Source organism: Pituophis catenifer, unplaced genomic scaffold (genome assembly GCF_029215685.1).
Source record: "Pituophis catenifer annectens isolate HBS135680 unplaced genomic scaffold, rPitCat1.0.hap2 SCAF_18, whole genome shotgun sequence".
Lineage (NCBI taxonomy): Eukaryota > Metazoa > Chordata > Lepidosauria > Squamata > Colubridae > Pituophis > Pituophis catenifer.
Window position 1 is genome coordinate 9,134,331 of NW_027256898.1, and position 27,661 is coordinate 9,161,991.

At 52.5% G+C, this 27,661-nt stretch overlaps 1 protein-coding gene across 1 annotated transcript; it reads right to left on the reverse strand.

Moving 5' to 3' along the window:
- On the reverse strand, positions 1-27,552 carry IFFO2 (intermediate filament family orphan 2). Its single transcript, XM_070956008.1, has 9 exons — positions 26,993-27,552; positions 8,550-8,610; positions 7,601-7,696; positions 5,577-5,717; positions 4,464-4,606; positions 2,602-2,725; positions 737-829; positions 306-436; positions 1-127 (listed from the first exon to the last, which is right to left on the reverse strand). Exons 1-9 carry the CDS (start codon positions 27,550-27,552, stop codon positions 22-24), a joined length of 1,455 nt encoding a protein of 484 aa, XP_070812109.1. The 3' UTR covers positions 1-21.
- Between the last annotated feature and the right edge of the window lie 109 nt (positions 27,553-27,661).

Below are 27,661 nucleotides of genomic sequence, written 5' to 3' on the forward strand. Positions count from 1 at the left end.
GCCCCACGCTCCGGGTGTTCATCAGCTGACCATGGGCTCCACATCTGCTTCTCTGTCAAAGTCGTCTTGAATCTCGTCCGTGTTTCCCGAGTCGCTGCTGGCGAGCGAGCTGGGCGACGGGGAATTTCTGGAGGGAGGAAGACAAAAGGCAGAATCAGATCTGAACCTTAACTCGGTCTGTTCCCCCCCAAAAAAACTGGTGCAGGACACTTGAGACCAGCCTCTTCCTGCTGCCTCCCATACCCGCCGGAGGGGGAGGTGTTTCTTGGTGAAAGCAGGGCAGTGCCCGCCTCTTCCTGCCCCACCTTTCCGCGGAGCCTTTGATTAGCCGCCGGCAGGTCTCCATCTGGACGTCCAGGCCCCGTTTCATGCTGCACATCTCCATGTACTCGTGAAGGTGGCGGTTCATGTCGCTTTTGGCAGTGGCCAGTTCCAGCTGTGGAGAGGGGAGGGGACAGAAGGAAAGGGGGTTAAGTCCTGGGCCCCCTGCCCCTCCGTAAGGGCCTTTGCACAACAGTCCTTGGGCAACCCCGGCAACCCTAGTGGACTTGGGCTGTGGACAAGGAGCAGCCCTGTGTCTCTAAGGAGTGTTGATACCACATATTGTTTTGAGGGATGCTCCTTGGTCCCATTCCCACCCTACAGCAGAGAAGGCTCGGGGTGGGTGGAGAGCTGCTGCCTTCCTTCCCCGTCACCCACCCCCCGGCTGGGCCAAGTGCCACCGTTTTATCTTTACCTCGATCTGTCCTATCGTTTCTTGATATTCTTTGTCTCGGGTTTTGAAGAAAGATTCTGTCTCATGGATCAAGTTCCCCAGGTTCTCCTCTTGCTGAAAGACACACCAAGGGGGCAGCCTTAGGCGAGAGGCAGGTGAGCGAGGCCCACTCACCGGAGGGGTCTCCAGCTGCCCAGGTCTCCGAAGGGGCTTCTGGGCAGGCTTCGCCATCCTCTCCCCTCTGCTGCTTTCTTGGGCTCCGAAGTCTGCACGAAACCCTTTCGGAAGGCAGACACCGGCCCTTCTCAGGAGGGACAGGCACCAAACCTGGCCCTAACTAGTTACTAGTCGAACTAGTTACTAAGTCTGCACTACTATTAATATTGTCATTGTTCCCATCACCCATCTCCTCCCACTTATGACTGTATGACTGTAACCTTGTCGCTGGTATCCTTATGGTTTATATTGACTGTTTCCCTATAACTATCATTAAGTGTTGTACCTTATGACTCTTGATGAACGTATCTTTTCTTTTATGTACACTGAGAGCGTATGCACCAAGACAAATTCCTTCTGTGTCCAATCACACTTGGCCAATAAAGAATTCTATTCTATTCTATTCTATTCTATTCTATTCTATTCTATTCTATTCTATTCTATTCTATTCTATTCTATTCTATTCCATTCCATCTCTCTATTCTATTCTATTCTATTCTATTCTATTCTATTCTATTCTATTCTATTCTATTCTATTCTATTCTATTCTATTATTTTTCTATTTCTATTTCTATTTCTATTTCTATTTCTATTTCTATTTCTATTTCTATTTCTATTTCTATCCCTCTCAACATTGCTGCCTTCAGGTCTAGCAAATGGGACTCTTTCTTAGCCGGCCTCTCGAAATGCCCAATTAAGCCATAAGCTTAAACCTGAAAAGTTGCTGAGCCACTGTGAGTTTGGCTTGGCTTTGACCTAACAGTTAGGTAAGGAAGCAGAGCTCAAATTAAAACAGGCATCGGGTCTGTTGGGAGAAGTGAGGTTCATATTTACACATGTGACCCAATTTGTGTTAAATTTATGTTTTACCAACATAAACGAAATAAAAGGGAGACTAGTATAGATCTATTTAGCTCTCATCAGCTAGCTATACCCTTCTGGGATTCGAACCCGGGCTACTTGCATATTAGGTAGATGTATTAACCTCAGTTGTAATGTCTGGCTGTGAAAGCTGGACCATAAGGAAGGTTGAGGGCCACAGAATGGAGGCCTCTGAACTCTGGTGCTAGAGAAGACTCCTGCGAGTCCCTTGGACTGCAAGGCGATCCAGCCGGTCAGTCCTAGAGGAGATCAACCCTGACTGCTCTTTGAAAGGCCAGATCCTGAAGAGGAAACTCAAATCCTTTGGCCACCTAAGGAGAAGGAAGGACTCCCTGGGAACGATGGAGGGCAAAAGAAGAAGGGGACGGCAGAGAACGAGGTGGCTGGATGGAGTCACTGAAGCAGTCGGCGTGAGCTTAAATGGACTTCAGAGGATGGCAGAGGATAGGAAGGCCTGGAGGAACATTGTCCATGGGGTCGCGATGGGTCGGACACAACTTCGCAACTAACAACAACAATTAACCTCTAAGCCACGGGCTCGCCTGCCTTTGTGGGAAAGATTAAGTGGGGTTTTTTTTTTTTAATCAGGGCAACCTGGTCTACCCAATTATGGCACGGAGCATATGGCTTCCGTTTTTGTGACCTGATTAAACAGCAGTTCTTCAATGGAAAGTGGGCCCTGAATAAAAGCAGTTCGGTCGAGTCCAGTGCTTGGATGGCAGATGCAGGGAGCCAGAAGGAGGGGGGGGGGGCAGGAGGGGGGACAGGTGAGCTGGGGCACCACTCACCTCTCCTTGGAGCTCCACGGTCGGGTTGCAGTTGGTAAAGTCTTCCCACAGGAGGAGGGTGTCTTCGTTTTCCTCCCAAGTCAAGCTGTCGCAGTCGTCATCAAAATCAAAGTTCTCCCGCCTGCTTGGAGATGCGTCTCTAGGTTACAACTCGGTTTACCGGGCCTTGCTAGCACTAGCGGAGACGGACTTCTGGGTCCAAGCTCTTTCCGGCCTCCCTCTCTCTCTCCCTCCCTCCCACCTGTCTTTCCTTCCGTCGCTCAACAGGCTGGCCCTGCTTCAAGAATGTAGCCCTCCAGGGGGCGCTCTGTGCTAACCAACAGTCCTGCCTTCTCGGCTCTAGCTGCCGTGCCCGAATCAAAGGGCATCCTGCCCGCCCCCCACTGACAGCCCAAAGGAAGAGGGTTTGCTACTTTAGTCTTTTTCTTTCTTTCCTTCTTTCCTTCCTTCCTTTTCCTACTTTCCCCTTCCTTCCTTCCCCTCAATCTTCCTTCTTTCTTCCTTTTCCTACTTTCCCCTTCCTTTCTTCCCCTCAATCTTCCTTCTTCTTTCAATCTTTTCCTTCCTCCCTCCCTTTTCCTCCCTTCCTTCCCCTCAATCTTCCTTCTTTCTTCCTTTTCCTACTTTCCCCTTCCTTCCTTCCCCTCAATCTTCCTTCTTTCTTCCTTTTCCTACTTTCCTTCCTTTCCTTCCTTTCTTTCCCTCAATCTTCCTTCTTCTTCTTTCAATCTTTTCCTTCCTCCCTCCCTTTTCCTCCCTTCCTTCCCCTCAATCTTCCTTTTTTCTTCCTTTTCCTACTTTCCCCTTCCTTCCTTCCCCTCAATCTTCCTTCTTTCTTCCTTTTCCTACTTTCCCCTTCCTTCCTTTCCCTCAATCTTCCTTCTTCTTCTTTCAATCTTTTCCTTCCTCCCTCCCTTTTCCTCCCTTCCTTCCCCTTAATCTTGCTTCTGCCTTCCTTTTCCTACTTTCCCCTTCCTTCCTTCTCCTCAATCTTCCTTCTTTCTTCCTTTTCCTACTTTCCACTTCCTTCCTTCCCCTCAATCTTTCTTCTTCTTCTTTCAATCTTTTCCTCCCTTCCTTCCCCTTAATCTTGCTTCTGCTTTCCTTTTCCTACGTTCCCCTTCCTCCCTCCCTCCCTCCCTCCCTCCCTCCCTCCCTCCCTCCCTCCTTCCCATGCTGAAGAGGGCTGCACTGCCCCTCCTCGCTTTCTCTGGGAGAGATATCTGCCTTCTGAGCTCACTGCCTTCCCAGCAGCCAGAAGGCAGGAAGTTGAGGTCAGCCCTAACCTTAGGACAAAGAGTGTCGGGTCATGGCCGGGTGAGATTTCCCAACTGGGTTGGGGTACTCAAAGCTTTTTAAGTCCTCCCACTTACAGAAAAATCAAAGCACCCCCTCCCCCCACCCCTTGCAAGCTAAGCTGGCCTTGAAAACTCAGCACTCTTTTACTTAGGGAAGAAGAAGAAGAACAGGAGGGGAGCTCACTTCCTGGCTGCTGTGACAAGAGGGCCTCTCCTGGGTCAGAGCCAGCCTGGGGTTTTGGGACCAGGCTTCCTGAAAATTGCACAGCCCCAAGTTTATCGGGCCGGAGACAGTGGTGGTATTCGGCTGGTTTTATCCGGTTCAGGCAAACCGGTTGAGACGGCTACGGGAGGCTCCGCCCGGACGTCATTATGTCCCATTTATCCAGTTTTTTAATGCTCTGCCCATGTGCAGAAGGCCCACGCGGTCACATTTGCAAACCGGTAGCTTAGGTAAGTGAATACCACCGTTGGGGGGAGACGGCTGCTTCTGGGGACCACACCCTGAAAGCAAAGCCTTAACGGAAGAACCTGGGCAGAGCCCAGGTGGGCTCAGGTACTCACAACTGATTGAACATCCTCTTCATTTCGTCGGTGATGTTCAGAGAGCAGCTGACGTCCTCCTCCGAGAAGCGGGCGTTGTCCGTGTCCGGCTCGGCCACGTCTTCTTCCGACGTGAACCGGCGCTCCTTCTTCTTGGAGGCCACCTTAATCGGAGAGAAGGGCCGTCACTACGAGGCCAGGCTGAGCTGCTGCACCGCGAGAGGCGCAGGGAAGACACGATGAGGGCTCTCTGCAAGGGAAGAAAACTCCCCGGCTCTCCCTGGGACTGGGGCGCACAAGCCACACAGAGAGGTGTTAAAAAGTCACAGGCCACAAGGAAATCAGAGGGGTGGAAGGAGGAAGAGGAGGAGGAGGCGCGCAGCAGAAGCAAGCCACGGGCAGCCTCGGCAACTCGGCCAGCCATGCGCAGGCCCAAAGGGGGGTGGGGGAGTAGATGGACGCTGAAGCAGCTGGAGGTGCTCAGAGCAGGAAGCTGCAGAGCGAGAGGATCTGGCAGGAAGGGTCTTCTCAGCCTCGGGGTAGAAGCCCACCCTACAGTTGTGTCCATCAACCGGCAGCGCTAAATCAGGCCAGGAAAAGGGGGTACGCAGAATGGAAGTCAGAGGAAAAGAGACTGGAAATACACACACACACACACATCGGCGGTTAGTGCCAGACACCAGAGAATGAAAAGGAGATTCATTCACGACCGTCAAAAGACCAAGCGAGGGGGCCTGAGTGCCATTTTGGGACTGCCTCTGAGGGCCTAGAAGTCAGGGGCCATCGGGGGTGGTGGTGGTGAGACTCAGCCTTGGAGCAAACGAGTGGCTTGGGGCAGCCACTCCCGGCTCGCAGGCTTTCCCTGAAGGCAGCCAAGTGCTTGGCTGGCTTAATCTCACGTCCACTAGCCAGAGACCTAGAAAAACGGTTGGGTCCCTCCAAGTGGGGCCTCCTGACAGCTACATGACTCCTCCTTGGCATCTTGGGAGGGTCTTCTGACCCCTCAGGAGGGAAGGAGGGGAGGAGAGTGGGTTCCAGGGAGGTTTATCCGTTGCCTCCCCGGCTCCACTCCTGCTTCTCTTCTCTTCTCCTCCTCTCCCTAACCAACACAGCCATCTTCTCCAGCTGGATCACCTGGAATATCTTGGAAACGTCTTCCGAGTTGCGCTGCTGTGCTACATCGCACAGCTTGGCTGTGATATCAATACGCCGGCAGATGTCCATGTCCACTTTCATGGCTTTCTCTTGGATCTTTGTGTCCAGGTCGGTCATGGGCTGCGGGAAGGACAGCAGGGAGGGGGGGGGAATTACAAACCTTCGGAAGAGTTAAAGACACTCGGAAGGATGGCCCTCCGCAGATCAGGCCGGCCTCTTTCCCCGAGCACCACAAATGTCCCGCTTAGGGAAGGAGCATCACGGAATGCGTAACAAATGTTCCCCTCGAACGGGAGCACCTCAGGAAGCTGCTGGGAACTTTCCCGGGGAGGGGGGGAGAGAGACCTCTCTGTGGGATACAGGGACTATCCGACACACAAAAGTCCACCGAGGAAACGTGCCAATCTGCTGGGAAAGAAGACCACCTCCCCCTTTACCTACCCTGTTTCCCCCCAAATAAGGCACCCCCTGATAATAAGCCCAATTGGGCTTTTGAGCGCACGGCAATAAAGCCAAGCGCTTATTTCAGGGTTCAAAAAAAATATAAGACAGAGTCTTATTTTCGGGGAAACACGGTAGCTATCTCAACCCAAAAGGCAACTGTTTTTTTTCCCCCCTTGAAAACATTTCACTCCTCACCCAAGGAACTGGGAGAACTGAGAGTCTTCAGTTCTGACTCTCAGTTCAAAATCAGAACGGAGGAAGGGTCTTGGATGAGAAGCGAAACATTTTCAAGGACGAAAAAACAACCAAGAAAAGTTTGGGACAACTATGGCCTGGAGGATTGAGTATCTCCATGGACAATGTTAGCAAACCTGTCACCGATACGGCCCTTCTCCTTACTCTCCGAGAGCAAAGAGTCTTGGAATCAAAGCCAACAAAGGAAGGTGGGGAGAGGCAGATTCAGCGAGACCCAAATCTGTGTGCAGCACACAAAAAGAAATCTGCCATTCTGCTTCGGGCAAGTAAGGGTCACACCTTCGATATCTCGCCTATTGGGTATCTGGTTTTCAAAAACAACGCCGGAAGACAAACTAAGCAACCGGGGGGGGGGGGGGGGTTGTTTCAAAAATAGAAACCAATGCTTGAAACCATCCAAAGTAGTTTTCTAAGCCTGAGTTCTCATATGTGCTAGTCATTCCTGACTCTAGGGGGCGGTGCTCATCTCCGTTTCAAAGCCGAAGAGCCAGCGCTGTCCGAAGACGCCTCCGTGGTCATGTGGCCGGCATGACTCAATGCCAAAGGCGCACGGAACACTGTTCCCTTCCCACCAAAGGTGGTCCCTATTTTTCTACTTGCATTTTTTTTACGTGCTTTCGAACTGCTAGGTTGGCAGAAGCTGGGACAAGGAACGGGAGCTCACCCCGTTACGCAGCACTAGGGATTCGAACCGCTCAACTGCTGACCTTTCGATCCACAAGCTCAGCGTCTTAGCCACTGAGCCACCGCATCCCTCAAACATGGTTCCCCCTAAAGCGAAAGGGAACTATACACAACATGCCCAAAAGAAAACTCCAACACGCTTGGAACCCCTTGGAACACACGAGAAAGGGGAACGTCATATCTGTAATCTCCCCCCCCCCGAGTCATCCCTGCAAGGGGCAGCATGAGAAGCAGGCAGTCAACTGAGTGCAGGGGCGGGGAGCACATCAGCCTTGTGAGGGACACTCCTTGTCCTCCGAAAGCCATGCGGAGGGGGGGGGGGGCTCTATCAGAGGCCACCCCTCGGGCCCAGCACTGCCTGGCCAGCCGCTGGGGAGGGGCGTTCTTGAGACATCGAGGTGCTGTGGGAGGGGGGGAGCAGCAAGTTAATGCATCGACACCAATCGGAGGGGAAGCAGGACGAGGAGGGCGAGCGGGCTGGTGCGATGCATTGGGTCATACCAGGCGGGTGGTCTAACTACAAGCAGCCCTCAGCCAACTTGTCTCTTTCTGTCCTTCGGTGGTGGCGGCGCGAAAATGGCCGCTTGGCTTCAACCGACACGGCCGCTTGGGGTACTTACGTCGCTCATCAGACCCTTGAAGACCACCAGTTCGGCTTTGAGCCTCTCGATCTTCTCATTTAGCTCCTCCTGGAGAGCTTCGGCTTCTTGCGCCTCCTAAAGGGAGGAAGGAGAGACACCCCCCGCATGGAAGATGCAAACGCAGGAATGAGAGACCCACACGGTTACACTGAAGACTAATCTTGGCCCCACTGAACCCCCACAGGCTTACTCGAGGCAGAGTGTGCAAGTTTCTCTCCACCCATTCCCCACTTGGTCACCAATTTTGGGGTGTGCCAAGCCCCATGGATTTCTCCTTTATATTCAGGAGGGCCAGCCCACCTTCCTGCCCATCGTTGCTGGCAACAGACCTGCTTTCAATCTGCAATGGGTCAGCCCCCGTTTTTCCTACTCCCTCTGGGGATTCCTTAGGAGAGACAAGGCCGAGACTAGGGCAGCAATGCCCCCCCGTTTTTCCACCCAGCCCTCTGCCTGCTCCAGGAGGCGGCCTGGGGCTGCTCTGCTTTCAGTGCGGAAGAGCCATCCAGAAGAGCAAGGGGTCTCCAAACTTGGCAACTTTTAAGACTTGTGGATTTCAACTCCTCCCAGCATGCCTGGCTCAGGAATTCTGGGAGTTGAAGTCCACAAGTCTTTAAAAGTTGCCAAGTTTGGAGACCTCTGAAGAAGAGGAATGGCTGCCAGGTCCTGGTCAGGGCCAGGAAGGCTGGTCTACGATGGCTGCAGCTGATTTGCTCCCTGATGCCCCAGCCGAGGCCTAGCAGACCCACAGGGTTCACTATTCAGGGGGCTCTGTTGATTTCCTTACTCACAGAGGGAACATGCTTCAGCGCCAGAGATTGGCTCATGCAAACATCCTGGGGGGGGGGGGTGTACCAGTCTTGGCGATCAGCTAAACCAATGTGTTACCCGTCAATGCCTTGACGGCGGAGGGGAGGGGAGGAAGCTGTACCTCTTGCAGCGTCTCCACCATCGATTCCAACCGCATCCGCTTGGCCACTTCCTCTTGCCATCTGAAAGAGAAGCGATGAGCAAGATGAGGAGACGTGGCCTACAGTGGGGCTTGAACGGAGGAGGTTTTTTGGCGCTCACAAATACCCAAATACATCAACGGTCATTTACGTTTTTCTGGTTCAGTGTCCTTCTTTCTCTCACTCAAAACTCAAACCCATCTTTTTGGGGGGTTGGGGGTGGGGAGCTTGATCCCCAATTCTGAAATTGGATTTCAGATGCAAAGGAACCGATTTTCCGTCGTGGACAGGGATTCTCAGCAGAGTTCGTGTTTCGCCTTCGAATTAAAACCAAAATGCCAAATTGGCGGGACCAGGGGTGTGAAATTCAACGCCTGGGGGCCGGATCTGGCCCGTGGGGTGCTTAGATCTGGACCACGGGACCACCCTGGAAACAGCAAAGGACTGGCCCGTGGTGCTTCTACCAGCAAAAATGGAGCTCGGGACGGCCGCCTAAGGCTCTCCCGAGCTCCATTTTCACTGGCAGAGGATTACAGGACGCCGTCATAGCTGAAAACAGAGTTCAGGAGCCCATTTTCGCTGGCAGAGCACTCGGGCCACCACAGGAGCCCCCGACGCCAAGCTGGCCATGCCCATCCTGGCCCCCCAAAGTCAAACACAACCCTGATGCGGCCCTCAATGAAATCGAGTTTGACACCCTCAGGCTACACAGTCCGTCAACTACCACTTTCGTTCCATCAAACCATGCCAACCCCAAGACATGTCAGGGGGATTATTTCAACCCCCTTCATGGTTTTAAACCCTGCCTAAAAACTGTCGCTGGCTGGCCGAGATCCCTCCAGGAAGCCCTGCCGCTGTAGATTTCCTCAGCCAAGTCTCTGCTGAAGGGTTGTCTCGAAGCCTCGACAAGTTCAGCTGCATTTGGAATCCAGCTCCATCCCAAGGAGAAAAGGACGGACGATAGCGGCGCCTGTGTTGTTTTGCACACCCCAAAAATCCTTCCCAGACGGCTCTGAATGTGCTGGTGGTACCCACACACACACACACACACACACACACACACACACACACACACACACACGCACTGCCCCGAGTGCCATTTTGCAAAACAAGCTGGCCGGGTCCATTTTTACATTTTCTCCTATCCTTAATAAAGCATCTGCTTCGCTTGAGCAGAATGTGGTCCAGGAAAAAAAAGTATTTCTAGCTTTGCTCTTCACCACCGGCTGTTTATAGGCCGACTAAACTACTGGCCTTGCAATTTGTTTTTAGCCCGAGCGATGTGAGACTTCCAAGTCCAGTGACTCGGCGTGTTATGTGGCCGGATGCGCAGCCGTGATGACTTTTCCAGTCTTTTCCTTCTCTTCGGTCAGGAGGAAGCGGCTCAGGGACGGAATGGACCCCAGTCACTGCCCAAGTCCAGCCTCCCCAGCTGTCGGTCCTTCGAGCCGCATCCCAAGAAGGAGCTAGTTGGCAAGGATCAGGGGTGAAATCCAGCAGGTTCTGGAGAACCGGTAGCGGAAATTTTGAGTAGTTTGGAGAACCGGCAAATACCACCTCTGGCTGACCCCCGAGTGCGGTGGGAATGGAGATTTTGCAGTATCCTTCCCCCAGGAGTCGGGGGGGAAATGGAGATTTAACAGTATCCTTCCCCTGCCACACCCACCAAGCCATGGCCAGAAAACTGGTAGTAAAAAAATTTGGATTTCACCACTGGCAAGGATGCTTGGTAAACCTCACAAGGTTTAGCCATTATGGGTCCAGCAACCCCAGTTAACTCACTGGCTGTCGGAGGGAAGAAGCCGCAATCATCCCAGTTCCCCTCGCTTAAGGATGCCTGCAAGGAAGAGAGGCCTAAAGGGAGTGGGGGGGGGGGGCGTTTTACCATCCACCTTCACAGGTATCGATGGAAGAGCTGTCTTTTTTTTAAAAAAAAATAATTTTTATTAAGCGTTTTTACCTTTGAAAACAGAAATGGACAGGCTGTCTTATTTATATCTTTCCGATGGAGCACGGCTGGCTTTGAACAAGAGCCAAAGGCTGCATTTTGCTAATGGGAAATCAGGGCTCCCCATCAGGTTATTAAAAGGAGGGGGGAAAAAAAGGAAACGGATCTCTTAACTTTGACTGCTTCTCCCTCGACAATGAATCCCCACACGGGCGTGAATTTCCCCAATGTGCTTTCGCAAAGGGTAGCCCTCCTGAGCTTCTCCTTCTCCACCATCCCAAAGCCTTGGAGCCGATATAAAGACAAGGGGGGGGGGAGGAACACCGGGGCTCCCAGCTCCTCCGTTCTCTAAGTGCTCCTCGGCTGCAGCGCATTCCAGCGATCCCATAAGAGGGGCTGGGCTTGGCAGCAATCCCGCCCGTCGCGGCTCTCAAGATGCTCAAGAGATGCTGACCCAGCAGCAGCAGCCCACACCCCCACTCCACCCCAGACATCTCCTTTTGCCCAAGCCAAGAAACCGCCGGCCGCAGATCCATTAGCTTCTCCTTGGGGCCGGCTCATGAGATATATATATGCATATTCTTTCTAGCCAGGTTTTACCTATGTAAACTTAGTTGTTCTTCAGCCCTAGGTTCTGTGAAATCTCATTCACAAGTTCTTGGGCCCTTTTTCTGCTGACAAACTGCAACTCTGTGTTGCTTCCTGGGAGACCCAGATAGCTATTTCTACCTCTTAAGGCGTCATCAGTGGGCCACACCCACTTCCCAATTATCCTCCCTGTAAAAGGCATAATGTATCTTTTTTCTTTTTTCATAGGCTTTTATGTGCATATTCTTTCTAGCCAGGTGAATGAGATATATATATATATATAATTTCCTTTGCAGGCGGAGGGGTGGTGGTGGTGAGAGAGGTTCACCTTCCCCTTCCAGGCTGAGCAAGGCAGCCCCAACCGTTCGCTCCCTTGCGTGGCAGATGGCGGTTCCGGCTAGTCTTGGCTCAGATGTAACTCCCCACCACCACACACACACACACACACATTCCCCAGCCCAGCAGCAGCCAGGCCGGATGTGCGAGGCCAGAGCCAAAGCCGTCCCAGAAGAGTAAACAGTCTGCAAGGAAGCCATTAAGGGCTGAGTCACGGGGCTACCGGGCTTCTCTCAGACGAAACGGCCTCCCTCCAAAACGTTTGAACCCCGGTGTGACCCACGCCTTCTTTCTCTGCCCCCGGGGAAGCCGCGGAAGAAAGAGCCCAGATGGTTCCCATGCCGCCTTTCCCAGTTCCTGGGAATCGCTGGGCTGGGCCAGAGAGATCCCATCAGCGCAGCCTCCTCGGGCTCCTTCCAGCGCCCAGAAGCTGCCTCTGTATGGCCGGGTGAAGACAATCCAAGCGGAGCCAAAAATATTTCATGAATGAGACAGGGGAGGAATTTGCCAGTCAGGCTTTGCAATGTGTCCTTTCCGGCCCACAAAAGGACTTTTCAAAGAGAGCCCCCAAATTAGGCCATCTCAACTGAGGGTGGAGGGGAGGATTCCTTCCCCCCTCCCCCACCCCCAAAGCTGGCAACAGGCATTGTGAATCCCCAGAAGTCACCTGGGTGCCAACACCCCATCTTTTTTCTAAACGGGGAAGAAACCCCACACTGGTAGAGGCTCTCCCAGAGAAAGGCTGGACTGGGGAGTGCTATTTGGGAAAGTGGGGGAGAGGAGAATGCCCCTGGGCAGAGGAGGGAGGGGCTGTTTGGCAACAGCACCGGGCCACCAAGGTAGCTGCCACCCCTCCCTTGGCAAACTCTCCTTCCTGGATCCAACACCCCTGCCAAAGGTGGCAGGCTATTTGCTCAGCGGGGACCCCTGGCTGTCACGGACAGCCCCCTCCCAACAGGAGCCCCTCCCCCCCGGGGAGGCTAGTGAGTTCAAACTCTAGAGGATGAGAAACAGGAAAGAGGAAGCATTGGGGGCGGGAGCATCGTCAGGAAGGCCTATGCGGCGTCCCACCCAGCTTTGCTCATCGCTTCGGAGGGAAGCCCCAGCCCTCTTCTGTCACCAGCCCCACCAGCTGAGATGACAGGAGAGGGAACCCGGAGCCCCGGGTGCAACAGGGCGGTGGCCCTCGCGTCAGTCACAGACCGGAGACACGCGGGGCTGCCACCGCTTCTCTGCGTATGCGGCAATGGGCCTCCGCTTCTTTGCTTGCCCAAGGCCTGCCTGAGCAACCCAGGAGTTTTGCAACCACGGCCTGCCCCACGTGCTCGAACACAGCGTCGGCTTCCTTCCAATTCCTCGTGGCAGCCCCATCCCATTGCTCGCCACCCCCTAGCACAGCCATTCCTTTATCCGGCACCCCTGGAGTTTAGGGAACATTCAGAGTATGGGGAAAGGGGGATTATAGTCCGTTGAACCCCCACCCTGGGAAAGCTGCCTTTTGAAAGGCAGCAAATGTCATGTCTGTAAAAAAAAAAAAATGAAGCCGCTTTAAATACCTAAAATAATTACAATTTGTTATTGCAAAATCAAAATGGTGCTCAAAATAGCACACCGATCAATGAGCCCAGCGCTTGTTATTCAGTTGCAGAGTACAGGAACGGCTTGGAAAAAATCAAGCTTAGAGAGAGACACCCCCCCTTCCCCACAGCCAGCAAAATGATACCGAATGGGGGCAAACCCACCACACAAATCAGGTGGGTGCCGGCCAGGAGCTTCAGGAAATAACTGGGATAGCAGTAGAGACTAAGTTGGTTTTGAACTTAATAACGGCTGCCAGGTTACTGGGGGCACAGTACTGGAAGAAGGAAGATCCACCCACCATTGAGGAATGGACATTAAAAGTTGTGCATTTGGCAGAGATGGCCAAAATTTCATCATACCTTAAAGACCATTCAAATTAAAGATATATATCAGAATGGAGAAGATGGATTGACTATATGCAAAAAAAGCACCCGAACAAGAAGATTCATATAGCTTATGAATGAAATATTCTTAAGTAGTTCATGTTTATAGTTTTTTGAGTTATAAGGAGTTAAAGACTTAGGGGGAATATGAATGCAATAATTTGTTAGCATATTTTAGCTCTATGTTTGTGAATGCTATACCCTGTGCTTGTTCTGGGAAGTCTAGGGAGGGGGGGGTGGGGAGGAGGGAGGGGTTGAGGGGGGAAGGGTGGGGGGGAGAAAATGTTTGTATTTCGTATAAAACTTTTCAATAATAAAAAAAAAGGAAATAACTGGGATAAGGATAACAGCTGGATCCTGAGTGCCACCAGAGCGCTGCAGAGGATGACAAGGATTTAAACAAAACATCCTGTGTTTTTCCATCCCCAAACCCCCCCCCCATGACTTTAGACCAGGGGTTCCCTTCAGCCGTTTGGCACCGGACCACAGAAGTGGCGGGCGAGCATGCATGTGTATCCCCACTCATATGAGTAGTGGGCAAGCACGGGCACAAGTGTGCCCGCCGCGTGTGCAAATGGAGCCGCATGCGCGCTTGCCTGCCACTTGTGTGGAACCATACCCCCTCTCCCCCTACTCCTGCCAGGTCCGCAAAGCCAGGACGGTTGGGGAAACTTTGTTTTACATCCTTGAAGCCTTTTGAGGGCGGCCGGAAGAGAAGAGACCTCAAGGTGACATGATGTTTCCACAAATCGATGGGGGCACCTGACACATCTTCACAACACGAGAGAGAGAGAGAAAGAGAGAGGGAGGGAGAGAGAGAAAGAGAGAGAGAGAAAGAGAGAGGGAGGGAGGGAGAGAGAGAAAGAGAGAGAAAGAGAGAGGGAGGGAGAGAGGGAGAGAGAGAGGGAGAGAGAAAGAGAGAGGGAGGGAGAGAGAGAAAGAGAGAGTGAGGGAGAGAGGGAGAGAGAAAGAGAGAGGGAGGGAGAGAGAGAAAGAGAGAGAAAGAGAGAGGGAGGGAGAGAGGGAGAGAGAAAGAGGGAGGGAGAGAAAGAGAGAGAGGGAGAGAGAGAGAGGGAGGGAGAGAGAGAAAGAGAGAGAGAAAGAGAGAGGGAGGGAGAGAGAGAGAAAGAGAGAGGGAGGGAGAGAGAGAGAGAGGGAGAGAAAGAGAGAGGGAGGGAGAGAGGGAGAAAGAGGGAGGGAGAGAAAGAGAGAGAAAGAGAGAGGGAGGGAGAAAGAAAGAGAGAGAGAGAGGGGGGGGAGAGATAAAGAGAGAGGGAGAGAGGAGAGAAAGAGAAAGAGAGGAGAGAGGGAGAGAGAAAGAGAGAGAGAGAGACACAGACTCTAACTTGTTGAAGAGGTGAAAGCATGTTGCTCTACTGCATCTATGCCAATCAAACGGGCACAAGGCTGGGCAAGTCTCGCAATCCACCTCTGAGTTTGGAGAGGAGGAGGAGAAGAGAGAGAAACGTAAACAAATAACCATCCTACAGTCCTAGATCCATGTTCCCACAGCACCAGGACACTCTCCTTCAACAACACAAGGCCCGTGGGCGGTATGAGCCAGTCCTCCTTCTCCCTGCTCTGCTGGAGCGGAGAATACGGCTGGTTGGATGAAGGACAGGCTTGCCGAAACGCTGCACCTTGAGAAAACCCACCGGCCGCACTTTCACGCCGTTCCCAGGGAAACTGTGGCGCTGCGGGTTCGGCTGTGGGCGCGTCTGTGTCCTTGCGTACCCGTGTGTATGTTGCGTTGCTAGCCGGTGGAAGAGCTGCCTCTTTCCTCACAGCTCTGCTGCCATTCCGCCTCTTCTTCCAGCTGAGCTTACAGACCAGGCCAGGCACTTTAGTCCCCGTTCCCTCCCCTACACCCCCCCCCCGAGCTCAGGGCTCTGATTAAAAGAGAAAATTAAATGGTTCCTGAAGAGCTCCGTGCAAAATGCTTTAATCTTAATGGGAACAGCCGATCTATTAAATCCTGGCTCGTGCGCGCCAACGCCTCCCCGGGCAAAGCAGTCCGGAGCTTGGCCAGAGAAATCGTCCAAGGCCCCCCCATGCCCAAACAGGGCTTCTGGATGGTGTCTTTCCCAATCCTCCCCAGGGAGCAAATGGGGGGGGGGAAGGGGGGGCTCGATTCCAGCCAAGGCCGCCTCTTCATTTCTGGAAGGTGGGCACTCCTTACATCTTGTGTTCCTGCAGCTTTCGGGAGTGAAGTCACGGCTTCTTTGGGTAGTGAAATCAGTCTAAGCCCCCGGAGGGCAGTTTCTTTTTAGTCTGCCGGTGCCGTGGCATTACCAGGCTGGTGTGTGTGTGTGTGTGCTTTCCATTCTGTTTTGGTGAGCTGCTGATCTATTCTGCCCAAACTGCCACCAAAGGGGGAAAGGTGGAAGTTACCGGAGGATCTCACGGCTGTGGAATGTGCAGGTCAGAAACCAGCAGCTTGCTGGGGGGGGGGAGCATTGAGCCTGGCAGGCGGGGTGGACTCTGTCTCGGGCCCAGACTTAATGGCAACTCACACCTCCGCGCTTAGCTCAAAGGAACCCAAGAGGAATGTGCGGGCCGTGGCTTTGGCTGCTCGCCCCACGGACGGACGGCCTTTAATGTGAGCGCTGGGACAGGACTGGAGAGAGAGAAAGAAAGAGAGAGAGAGAGAGATTTTGCTGACAGCGGAGAAAGATGCTGGCAGCCTTCGCTCCTACATCTGTGGCAAAGATCTCCTTCCTCAAGGCGGAGAAGCCGCCTTGAAATAAAACGCAAGGGTTGCAAACCGGTTTTGGATCGCCTGGCATGTCCCAGACGTGGTGCCAACCGTCCACTTGAGGCAGTTTCTCCCGTGTCTCTGGGACCCCGTTCATTTGATGGGGGATCTGCTTGGAATCTGGATCTTCCAGGGCCCCCTCCCCCCCCGTGGGGAACGGCCCAGCACCAGGCCTGTCTAAGAGGCACAAGGAAAGGCCCGGCCGAAATGACGCGGCCTCTAAGCTTGGCCAAAGGGCAAGAAAGGTGGCTGAGCTTCATAAAAGTGAGGGGGTCCTCTGGTGGAAGAAGCCCCCCACCAGCCTTCGACAGAGCGCGGAGCTCCAGATTCAGCAGGATTCGGAAGCCACCCACTGCTCTCCAAGCATGATGCCTGCCTCATGGAAGGATTCAAAGCCACATCCGGCCACACAGAGTTGCTCCTGGCGTAAATGCCACAATTGGAGAGCTAGCAAGCATAAATCGGCTCCAGATGGATTCCCCAAGAAAGGACTGAGGAAAAAGCGCTGGAAGATTCATTACATCCAATTTCAAGGAGGTCTTCGTCCGGGGAACTCCCTGTTTACTTTCTTAAATTGTACATCAAGAAAATCTTCCAGCACCCAACAACGTGTTTGGGCAGTTTAAAGTGCCAATAACAAGATGGGCTGTTTTATTTCTTAGTCCTTTTTTTTTTTTTTTTTTTAAAGTGCATTCCTTTGTTATGCTCTTCCCAAAGTGGTTCACAAAACCCAACCAGCAGCTAAAATACAAACGAAAAGATGAGAAGTACACTTTTTGCAGGGAAGAATAGATTTTGCATGCCGCCAGTTGGCAAGACCTCAAGGACCCCTGGCTGAGGTTGGACCTGCTCAATGGATGGGAGACCCTCCAGATTCCCAGGAGCAGCAATGACCCACAAGACACACTACGACCCAGCTTCCCCCCTTAACCCCGCAACCCTTTTACACCTATTTCTAGGAGAAAGGATTAAGAGTGTCATTCTCATAGCAGCTGCTGTGCCATATTTCCTCAGTTGCCCCTTTGGCAAACTCAGATCCGGAGCGATAGGCAGAACCAGCCTGCCCAGAACCAGTTTCAGCCTTTGCTGATGAGCTCTCCCTTTCGCAGCCTAATTGTGTAGCTGTCGTTGTTTTTTTTTTTTTTTTTTTTAAACTCCCCAAATATCCCCCAGCGAAGGGAATGTTAACCGCTTTCGTATGATCTGAGTCCTCCTGGAAAAACAATTAGCAGCAAAGCTTATGAAACATCTGTGGCAAAAAAGCCATTCTTTGCTTTCTCTAGCGCTGTCGTTATTATAACTGGAGGTAAAAAACGAGAGTTTTTCGGGCTTCCTTTTGAAAGCGGTAATTATTCTGGCAATCTGAAGAGCAGAGGATTAGCTTGCTGAAAAGAGCTCCGGGGTGCAAGATAATTAAATACAGAACTCATGTTTCAGAGAGCGTTTTTTTTCTTCTTCTTCTTCTTCTTCTTGCCTAAGCAATATCTATCTCGCCACATTGTAAGCTACCTGTCAGACTAGCTGCATTACATTAATACTCGGCTGAATTTTAAGCGAGATTTCAGCACGCTGAAAGAAAGCAGGCTGTGGAGAGGCTGGGCAGCCTGCCATGTGGGGATTTTAAGGAGGAAAGGGGGAAAAAAGGAGGGGCACAGGGCAGGCCTCTCAGTGCTGCCATCCGGGCGTTCGGTCAGGTAAACCGAGATCAAGAGTTCGCAACAATCTAGGCGTCAATGCTGGTTTCTCAACTTGATGCATAACTCTAAGCGGAATGGGCATCCCTGCAAAATTCAGACCGGAGCTAAACTTAACAGCACAATTTTGTGGCAGAAAAGCCCCTGGCACTCCGTTGCTTCCCCACAGGAGCAAGTGGGTCAGTTTCCATGCCTTGGATGTCCTCTCGCAAGCAGGGCAGTAGCCCCACAGGTCTCCCCCTCCCCTATTTGTCCTACCCCCAGGCCGCCTCCAGCACCAGTCCTCTTCTCACACACAATGACACACCTGGCATAAAATTGCAAACATGTGAACGACTCACAGAAGAACCCCAATGCTCATGTGGCTGGCGTTCCATCTGCCAAGCAAGCACGGGGCTGTTTAGTCGCTTCTGCTGAACCCCGAGGAGCATTTTTTTTTTTTTTGCTTTAATTTATACGCCGCCCTTCTCCGGAGACTCAGGGCGGCTTACAATGCGCTAAGCAATAGCCTTCATACTTTTGTATATTTTATACAAAGTCAGCTTATTGCCCCCACAAACTGGGTCCTCATTTTACCGACCTTAGAAAGGATGGAAGGCTGAGTCAACCTTGAGCCTGATTTAAAGGCTGGAAAAACACCCGGAGGTGGGATGCTCCCTAATGACATGCAAAGGTTCAATAGGTGGAAACAAAGCTGGCAGTCTTCGTTGCCTTGACTTCGGGGTAACATTCGCCCACAAGATGCCAGGCTGAGCTGTATCCCCGCATCCTCTTCCCACCGGCCAGGAGAGAATAAAACCCTCCTGCCACCAAAGCCACCTGCCACGTGAAATGGTGTCTTGCTAACTCAAGACAGGAACACCTGCCTCCTCCTTCGAGAGAAAGATGGCTAAAGGGTGGCTGGCTGAACATCGCACCCTAACCAGTTTTGCTGGTCTAATAAGTCAGACTTCTGAAGCTCAACCTGGTTTCAGTTTTTAAGGGAAAGTGGCGATGCTGCAACGAATGCTAAAGCGATCCTGGGCAGAGCGTGGCTGTACGTGCTTGGCCTCTCCTAAGGGCAAGAGAAGTTGGACAGGAGGGAACCGGTCACCCTGCCGGAAGGCCAGACAAGGAATAATGGATGGAAACGGATCAAGGAGAGAAGCAACCTGGAAATAAGGAGAAATTTTCTGACAGTGAGAACAATCAACCAACCCACGGAACAGAAGTTGCTTTCAGAAGTTGTGGGAACTTCATCCCTGGAAGCTTTCAAGAAGAGACCGGACTACCATCTCTCAGGAATGGTGTAGGGCAGTAATGGCTAACCTTTTTGCTGTCGCGTGCCAAAAGGGGGGATCATGTAGGGGGGTCGCGCATGTGTGTGCCCATACCCATAATTCAATACCCCCCGCACATGTGTGCGTGACCTCCCCACACTACCCCCCCTTTTAGCACGCGATGGCACGGTGGGCCCGGTAGGCCCGTTTTCCACCCTCCCCAGGCTCCAGAAGCTTTCTTGGAGCCTGGGGAGGGCAAAAACAGCCTTCCGTCCCCCATCTGGGAGGCTCTCTGGAGGCTGGAAACAGCCCATTTCCCGACTTCAGGTGGGCCCAGAAGGCCCAAAAATTAGCTGGCCGGCACGCATATGTGCGCTGGAGCTGAGTAGGGCAACGCTTGCGTGCTCACAGATATGGCTCCATGTGCCACCTGTGGCACCCGTGCCATAGGTTCGCCATCACGGGTGTAGGGTCTCCTGCTTGGGCGGGGGGTTGGACTAGATGACCTACACGGTCCCTTCCAACTCTGTTAACCTGTAAAGAGGATCTGAATGCCAGAGCTGACCAGCACTCAGATTTTCTAAGACATTAACCCAGCTGAGAAGTTTTTCACTTGCCTTCTGGGTTGGGCAGGAGCTGGCTCAAGGGGTAGGATCTGAGCCGCTATGGATGGGCTCAAGTTTGCCACGTGAATGCCAACGACTCTTTTGAGACATGGGCACGCAGGACAAGCCGCCACTGACTGAGCTTCGCACGATATGGCAACGAGAATCTCTTGACGAACAAGCCAGGCACCATCCTTGAACCCCTTTCTCTCAGCTGCCCCATCTTCATTGGTGGAGATGAAGGGCCAAGAGACTGTTGGAAGAGGCTCGCTGGACCAAAATTAATTTCCCTCCCTTCTACCCCTCTCTCTCCAGGAGTGGGGGCAGAGAGGCGATTCCCATGCGTTTTAACTAGGAAAAAAAATAATCAAGATGGCATTGTGACAAAAAGATCCGAGACAGACGTTCGCCAGTTACCAGCCCTCGCTTAGAATCCAAAACTGCCATGTTCAGTCAAGGGAGCGATGCAGGAGGAACAATTGTGGTCACCTGGGAAAGATTTTTTTTTTGGGGGGGGGTGAAGGTTGTAGTCTGGCTGTGAGGCTGCAGCCCAAAACGTGGCCTTCCCATTCACGAAAACTCTGCCCCACAAATCTCAATTAAAAGTTTCGAAGAGGCCCATTGAACCACTTGGGCCACCATCCTCCTTCCCTGGCCCACTCCCCACGATGAGGACGAGGCAGGCAGGGGGAAACCTTCTTCTCGCTCCCGAATGCCAGTTAGGACTAAATCGACTGCTGGAAGTTTTAATAACAACACAGGAATGCTGGCGGGTCCCTCTGAAACCCCAAGGAAGGGCAGCGGCCAAGTGCTGCATCAGCTCCTGGCTTCCTTGAGCCACAGACGGTCCAGCGCTTGAACCGCAGTCTCCGACCACTTCAGCCTATGATTACGCACCATCAAAAGCCATAAATATCTTCTCTCCAGCTTTTGTTTGCCCTGTAATCTACTGACACAATCTGAGCAAGACTGCTTGGCTGCCTATCCCTTCAAAACAAAACAAAACAAAACAAGAGCTCCCTTCGAGGATCATGGCCAAAACATACATGTCACGCATGTACAGACTCCGTGCATTCCTCCTGGGAACGGGACTTCCAATGAATTGATTAGTTAATTCCCTTCCAAGTCAATGGGACAATGGCTTCCCTCCAGAAGTTGTGGGTGCCTCATCACTGGAGGTTTTCAAGAAGAGACTGGACAACCATTCGTATGAAACGATACAGCATCTCCTGCCTGAGCAGGGGGTTGGACTAGAAGACCTCCCGAGGTCCCTTCCAACTCTCTGATTTTGTTACAGGTAGTCCTCGACTTATAACAGTTCACTTAGTGACCGTTCGACGTTACAACAGCACGGGAAAAAAAAGTGATTTAGGACCGTTTTTCACACTTATGACCCATGGTCAGGTGACTTGGATGTTTGACAACTGACTCGCATTTATGACGGTTGCGGCGTCCCGGGATCATATGATCCCATATTGCGGCCTTCTGATGGGCAAAGTCAATAGGTAAGAGAAGCCAGATTCGCTTAATAACCTTGTTACTAATTTAACCCCTGCAGTGATTCGCCTAACAAATGGGGCAAAACTCACTGAACAACATCAATTTCGGGCTCAATTGCGGTCGTAAGTCGAGGACTACCTGTATTCTGCTCCCTGCCTTCCTTCATCAAACAAACTTTCTCTTTGGGCGAGGAAGCCTGCCGTAACTTAGGCTTCCCCAGCCTAATCATCTTAATCATCCTAATCAGACTTTCAATAAAAGATTGGACTGCCATTTGTCAGAAATGGTGTAGGGTCTCCTGCTTAGGCAGGGGGTTGGACTAGATGACCTATAAGGTCCCTTCCAACTCTGTTAACCTGTTAATCTCCCCCAAATTTTCAAGCGACACAGCCAAGAGCCCGGTTACCTGGGAATTACGACCTTTGAAGGTCGGGGCCTTAAGAGAGGGTTTCGCTTATTTCTGTCCCCACCCAAGAAATGCTCAACAGGCAGGACGAAGGAACCAAACTTGCTCCCAACTGGGCACCTGCTGGAAAGCCAGCAGGCCATGCGTAGGTTGAGGGGCCGGAGCTCAGCCTGCCCTGCCAAATCCACTGCCTTGGAGTGCTGCTTTTGTGAGCTTTACGGCAGGGCTTCGGTCTTATCTACCGGGCTAACCTGTGCAATCTTTCCCACATCCTTGGCGAACACCTCAGAGCTTATCTGCAATCACCTTTCCCCTCCTTAGCAATAGTTGTCCTCCCTGGAGATAAGCCCAAGAAGATGGCATCTTATGGGAGGAGGCCGAAGCCAGCCAGGATCAGCCTGGGAGCAGCTTTTCTGACTCACACGTTTTATGGGAAAGCAGCCTGAGCAGTAGCTCCCCTTCATCAGAAGGAAGGAACTAAGCTTCGTTCTTTTTAAACGGATCAGCCCCGATATTGAAGGCCGTGCGGGAGAAATCTGCTCCCTGGTGCAAAAACTGTAGGATTAGCCGACAGCCTTAGCAGAAAAATAAGAAGTGCACGGAAGTTTTAAAAAAAAGTAGGAATTAGTCGAGGACTATCCCTGGAGCATTCATTCATTCAATCAAATGAAGACTTTTATTCTTCTCAAAGATCAGAACACCCCTGGAGCTGAATCAAGGCGTAATCGGGAACTGATTCATCACCGGAAGTGGTTTTTGGCAATTTAGGCTCCATTCTATTGGGGCAAGTCCCTTTTCATGACTTTGATAAAGCTTGTGATGAAACTTCTCTCATGCAGAATGGGAATAAGACAAGAAAAACAGCCAGGCGGATTTCTATAACTTGCCCTTTTTAGTTCTTTCAGAAAAAATCCACTACATTCTTGCCTTGAGGTCAGAAATGGATAATTTATAGTCTTTGGACAATACTGGTCCAAATGATACTTCTGTATTTTCAAACATGGACGAAGAGCCGATTCAGTTTAGTTCAGTATAAGCAACATCAAACAAGTTTTCTAGCCAGCAGTATTATTTTTCAAAAATGTTTTCATACTGCTTTCATTTTACAAGGCCAGATAAGTCAAATCTGTGGGGGTTACAACCAGTATTTAATCCTTACATATACATACTGCCTAATACGTGCCAGATTGCATTATAAATGCAATGCAGACACCCCAAAGAAAAACCAGCTCGTACCTCCTCCGGATGCAGGTCAGGAAATTCTAACTTTTGCTGAAATTTCTTCCCGTATCGAAAATGATTTATTTTTATTGGTCTCTGCTGGTGTAACATTTGAATCTCGTTACACTGATATTTTAGCTTAAAAGTGGATTCAGACATTCTTCAGAGATGGCTTTTAAGGACATTTTTATTAAGATCTTTATCGAGGAAAAACAAGGGGCTTGTTAGTTTTGTCATGCTTTCCCTTCAGCAGTGAATAGCCTTTCCTTCTCTCCAGCTGCACCAAATTTGGAACAGGCCCTGCTTCAACTGGACTTTATTAATCTGCCAAAAATCAAAGCACAACCTGGGGAAAAGCAATTATTTCCAGCTCAGTGATTATTAACAAGTTAGTTCCTCAACACCGTGGCAAGGAACGCCCGGCTGCTTGATAAACACTCAACCAATTAAGAGAATTTGGGAATCACAACACATTCACTCCCTGGCTGCCGAAAGACGGTGCCACACTGGCTTTTAGAAAGAACTTTAAAAAGCAAGAAACTCCCTCAACAATGAGAAACTGGAAGCCTTATAGGAGGTTGAGACTAACAAGAGACTAGAACTACCTAAAACAAATTGCACTCTGCACATTTATTATGAGATTTATCCAGCACCCCAAGATGGGAAGATCAAAACACCCACACCCACAGTTACTATCCTCGCCCTGTGGATCAAAAGCGGTCACAGAAAAGAGAAATCTGATCAAGAGTTAATTTCTATGAAACAAGAGTGTAGAAAAACAGAACAGGTGGTTGAATGAAATTCTTGACTGGAGATGACCACTTAAGAGTTTTGGGTTTCAATAATTTCATCCTCCAGAAATGATGAGAGGAGGAGGAGGAGGAGGCCTTGTGGTCAAAGGCTCAGGGTAGCCATCATATAGCCCCCTGACATTAAGCTGGTCCTTGCTGCTGACACAAGAAAGATGCCAGGAGTTGCCACTGGGGCAGTGACCTTACACAAGAAGTAACAGATGGTGGGAGATTGGTCTTTTGTCTGGAGCACCCCCTCCTCCCAGGCTCAGGAATGCCTTGGGCACTAAAGAGGCATTAAAATGAGGAGTGGGTTCAGGACCCTGCAGGGCTACACCAAAGATGCCTAAGGAGACAGGGATGGGGGTTCACCCAGCACTTATTCTGAGTCTCAACGAATGCAGCCTAATGTACTCCAGATTAAAAAATTAGGCTGGAAAAAGATCAACCAGTATCACTATGTGGTTATGGTCGAACAGAAATCTGGGTGGTCCAGACTAAGAAAGCGAATCTGGAGAAGGGAGGAAAAGATCCCTCAGAGATCAGGCTTGGCTCTGGCAGAGGGAGGAAGAGCCGGTAGCCCTGGGGGTCCCAGGATATCATTCGGCAATCATAGAAGCTGTCCCTGTAGGCCCAAGGTTTGCTTCACCTGAATGAGAAGAGCAAGCTCAGCTTTGGCTACAGATACATATAAACCCCCCCCCCCCCCACAACATCCCTCCCTCCATGTTTGGTGCAGCCCAGGCCCTGGATCTTAACCCACACAATGACAACATGCTGAATAAGAAAAGCGAGGAACCGAGTGAGTAAGAGGAAAACAAGCAGTTCTCTGGATGTGTGAGAAAGGGCAGCCGAGAAGTCATGGAAGCCTCCCACTCCAGACGTTATATTTATAGAATCCCTTTTTTTGTTTTTAAGAAGAGAATTACACATTCCGGCCTGACACAAAGCAGGATAGGAAACATGGCCAGATTTCAAAGGCTGGGGTGGGGAGGGGGGGTGTTTAGGAAATGTTCCCCTCCTCCTTAGGCAGCCGGCGGAAGCCTTACTTTCAACAAAGGCTGACTCCCAACGTCAGTGAGTGAGAATGCCAGGCAAGGAGAGAGAGAGAGGTAGGGGGTGGTCTTCCTACAGGCAAAATGTTGGGTTTGCACATGCGTGCACCAGAGAGCGAAAAGGGGTGCAGCCGTGCTCTTCCCCCCGTGCAAAAGGATGGGCAAGGAGAGCGGCCTGCCCCTGGCATGGATGCCACCTTCCCCCTGCAGTGCTGCCCGTCCAAATACTGCACCACTGAGCTCAGAGGCCAAAAAGCAGGACTGACTAAGAGAAATGAAGAGAGGCGCTCGGCAGCCGAATGGCCCAAGCGGGAAACCAGATGTCTCTGGAATGCTTGGCTTTATCATCCGGTCCGTTGCAGCTGCAAACTCAGCAGGGTCGGTTTTGGGAAGCGGGTTCTTCTCCCCTCATCCCAGGCCTGCAGGAAGGGGGACTCCCCGTTATTTTCTCTCTCATTTACTGGGCCCTGTTTCCCCAGCTCCTCCAATTCTCACTGCAGTGCCTCTGGGGCTCCCACAAAAAACCCTCTCTTTCAGCCCCCTCCATCTCCTTCCTTCTCTCTTCCCAGCCTCTCTTTTGTGGGGGCTGCAAGGGGTTCTCACCTCCTTAAACCGGAAAAGGGGTCAGGACTCCTCTTCCTCCTCCCTAGCTGTTTTGAGTCCACTCCAGTGTGTGTTGTCGTCCCCCCAACAAGCCGCTTTGGGCCTGGTGCTACAGGGAGGGGCCCCCGCAGGCCCTTTTTCTGCCTGGAAGCCCCTCTCCTTCCCCCTCAGTCCCCCTTAATTTTCTGCTTCTGGCCAGCCTCAACCTTCCCTCCCCCCTCCAGAGAAGCAAGAAGCCCCTTCCCCCCCTCCATCCAGACTCCCTCCCCCCCTCCTGGGCCTGGGCCTGGGCAGAGGCAGACAGATGTTCCTGCCGGGCCTCACCCACTCCCCATTAACGTATCTGCAGAGAAGCCAAGGCTCCCAGCCTTAAGCCCCTCAAGCATTCCAGGGACATCCACCCAAGTCCCAAAATCCAAGGACTGCTGCTTTCTGGAGGTGGGGTGAGGGGGGGGTCAGCCCTGTCCCTGCCTTTTGCCCAGCAACCGCAACACCCCCCCCCCCCGTCCTGCCATCTCATCTCCCCCCCAAAAAAAAGATCCATCAAGGCCCTACCTGCTTCATTCCATATCCTTGGACTCTCAGGACCTTGCAGGGAGGGTTCTCTCGCATCTAGCAGGGCTCACGGGACCCCCTCCCCAATGTTCGCCCCTGGTTCCTCGGCTCCTTTCCTTCCTAACCTCCAGCAAGAGAAAAGGAGGCCAAGCGGCGATCCCTGATTCTGGGGGCTATCTCCCTATTACAGCCAGGGATGTCTGATTCAGATACACTCCCCTCTCATCTCTTGCCCCCCAGGAAAGGAGGGGGGGCTCCCTTTCCTTCCTCCTTCCCACCCAGAAAAAGAGGCCAAACAGCGATCCTTGATCCCGAGAACTTGCTACCTAGCGCATCCCAGGATGCCAGATTGGGGACTCCCTCCCCCCATCTTTTGCCAGGCAGGAAAAGAGAGGCTCTTCCCCCACCCCTCAATACAGGTAGGAAAGGAGGCCAAGCAGCGATCTCTAACCTTATAGACCCCCGACTGGGGGATCACCACCACCCAGGAGGAAAAGAGGGGGCTCCCTTCTTTCCCCCTCCTGGGCAGGAAAGGAGACCAAGCAGCGATCCTTTGACCCTGAGGTCTTGCTACCTAGCACACCTGCAAATCTCTTGCCAGGCAGGAAAGGAGAGGCTCTTCGGCCCTCCCGCCCACCCCCTCCATCCAGAGCAGGAAAAGGAGGCCTAGCAGCGATCTCCGACCTATTGGAGCCCGAATGGTGACCACCACCACCACCTAGAAGGAGAGGAGGGGCTCTCGTCCTTCCCCCTCCTCCCCTACCAGCGCAGGAAAAGGAGGCCAAGCAGCGATCCCTTATGGGGGGAACTATCACTACGTGAGCTTCCTCCCCCTCCCACCCAGCAAAGGAAAAGAAGGCCAAGTAGCAATCCCTTATGGGGGGGACTATCACTATGCGTCCTTCCTCCCTCCCTCAACAAAGGAAAAGGAGGCCAAGCAGCGATCCCTTATGGGGGGGACTATCACTATGTGAGCTTCCTCCCCACCCCCAGCAAAGGAAAAGGAGGCCAAGCAGCGATCCCTTATGGGGGGGGGGGAAGAGAGACCACCACCACCACCCCAGTTCCATAGATGGCAAGCTTCCCCTCCCCCTCCCCCCTCAAACCCGCCTGGAGGGAAAGGAGGCCACGCGGCGACCCTCACCTGCCCTTGTAGTCGTCCCTCTCTCGCTTGACTTTGGCCAGGACGTTGTAGAGGGCGCGGATCTCGGGCGTGATGGTGTCGATCTGGACGCCCACGCCGTCCGGGTGGACCCAAGAGACGCCGGGCCCTTGCAGGGTCTCAAGGCCGCCTCCGCCCGTCCGGCGCACCTGGGTGTAGCTCCAGATGGTGCCGGGCAGGCGGCCGTAAGGCGAGGCTGAAGAAGAAGCAGCCGAGGATGAGGATGAGGAGGATGAAGAAGCCGAGGAGGGGGCGGGGGCGAGGGAGGCAGGCCCGAGCGGAGGCTCCGGGTCGGTCTGGACGGCCTGGTGCCTTGGGAAGCGTCGGTAGCGGAGGCGGCGCTCGCGCTCGCCCACCTGCGCGGCCTGCAGCTGCTTCTCCAGCAGGCGGTTGCGGCGCTCCAGCTCGTGCACCTTGGCCAAGAAGCAGCGGAAGCGCACGTTCAGCCCCTTCAGCAGGTGCAGGTGCGAGCCCAGCTCGCTCCGCAGGTCCGAAGCCGCCGCCGGAGGAGGCTCCTCCAAGGCCGGGTCGCCCAGCATCATCTTCACGGCCGTCGCCTCAGAAGCCGCCTCACGAAACCACCGCCGCCGTCGCCTCAGCAGCCCGCCCGGCTGCGCGCGCAGCCTCCGCAGAACTCGCGCGCCCGCCGGC

Excerpts from the sequence above, each read along its gene's own strand:
- IFFO2 (XM_070956008.1), bottom strand. The coding sequence starts at position 27,552 with ATGATGCTGGGCGACCCGGCCTTGGAGGAGCCTCCTCCGGCGGCGGCT. Across the intron at positions 8,611-26,992 it reads AGGGACGACTACAAGGGCAG|ATGGCAAGAGGAAGTGGCCA; the intron begins GTGAGGGTCGCC and ends CTTCTCTTTCAG. Across the intron at positions 830-2,601 it reads CCGTGGAGCTCCAAGGAGAG|CAAGAGGAGAACCTGGGGAA; the intron begins GTGAGTGGTGCC and ends TGTGTCTTTCAG.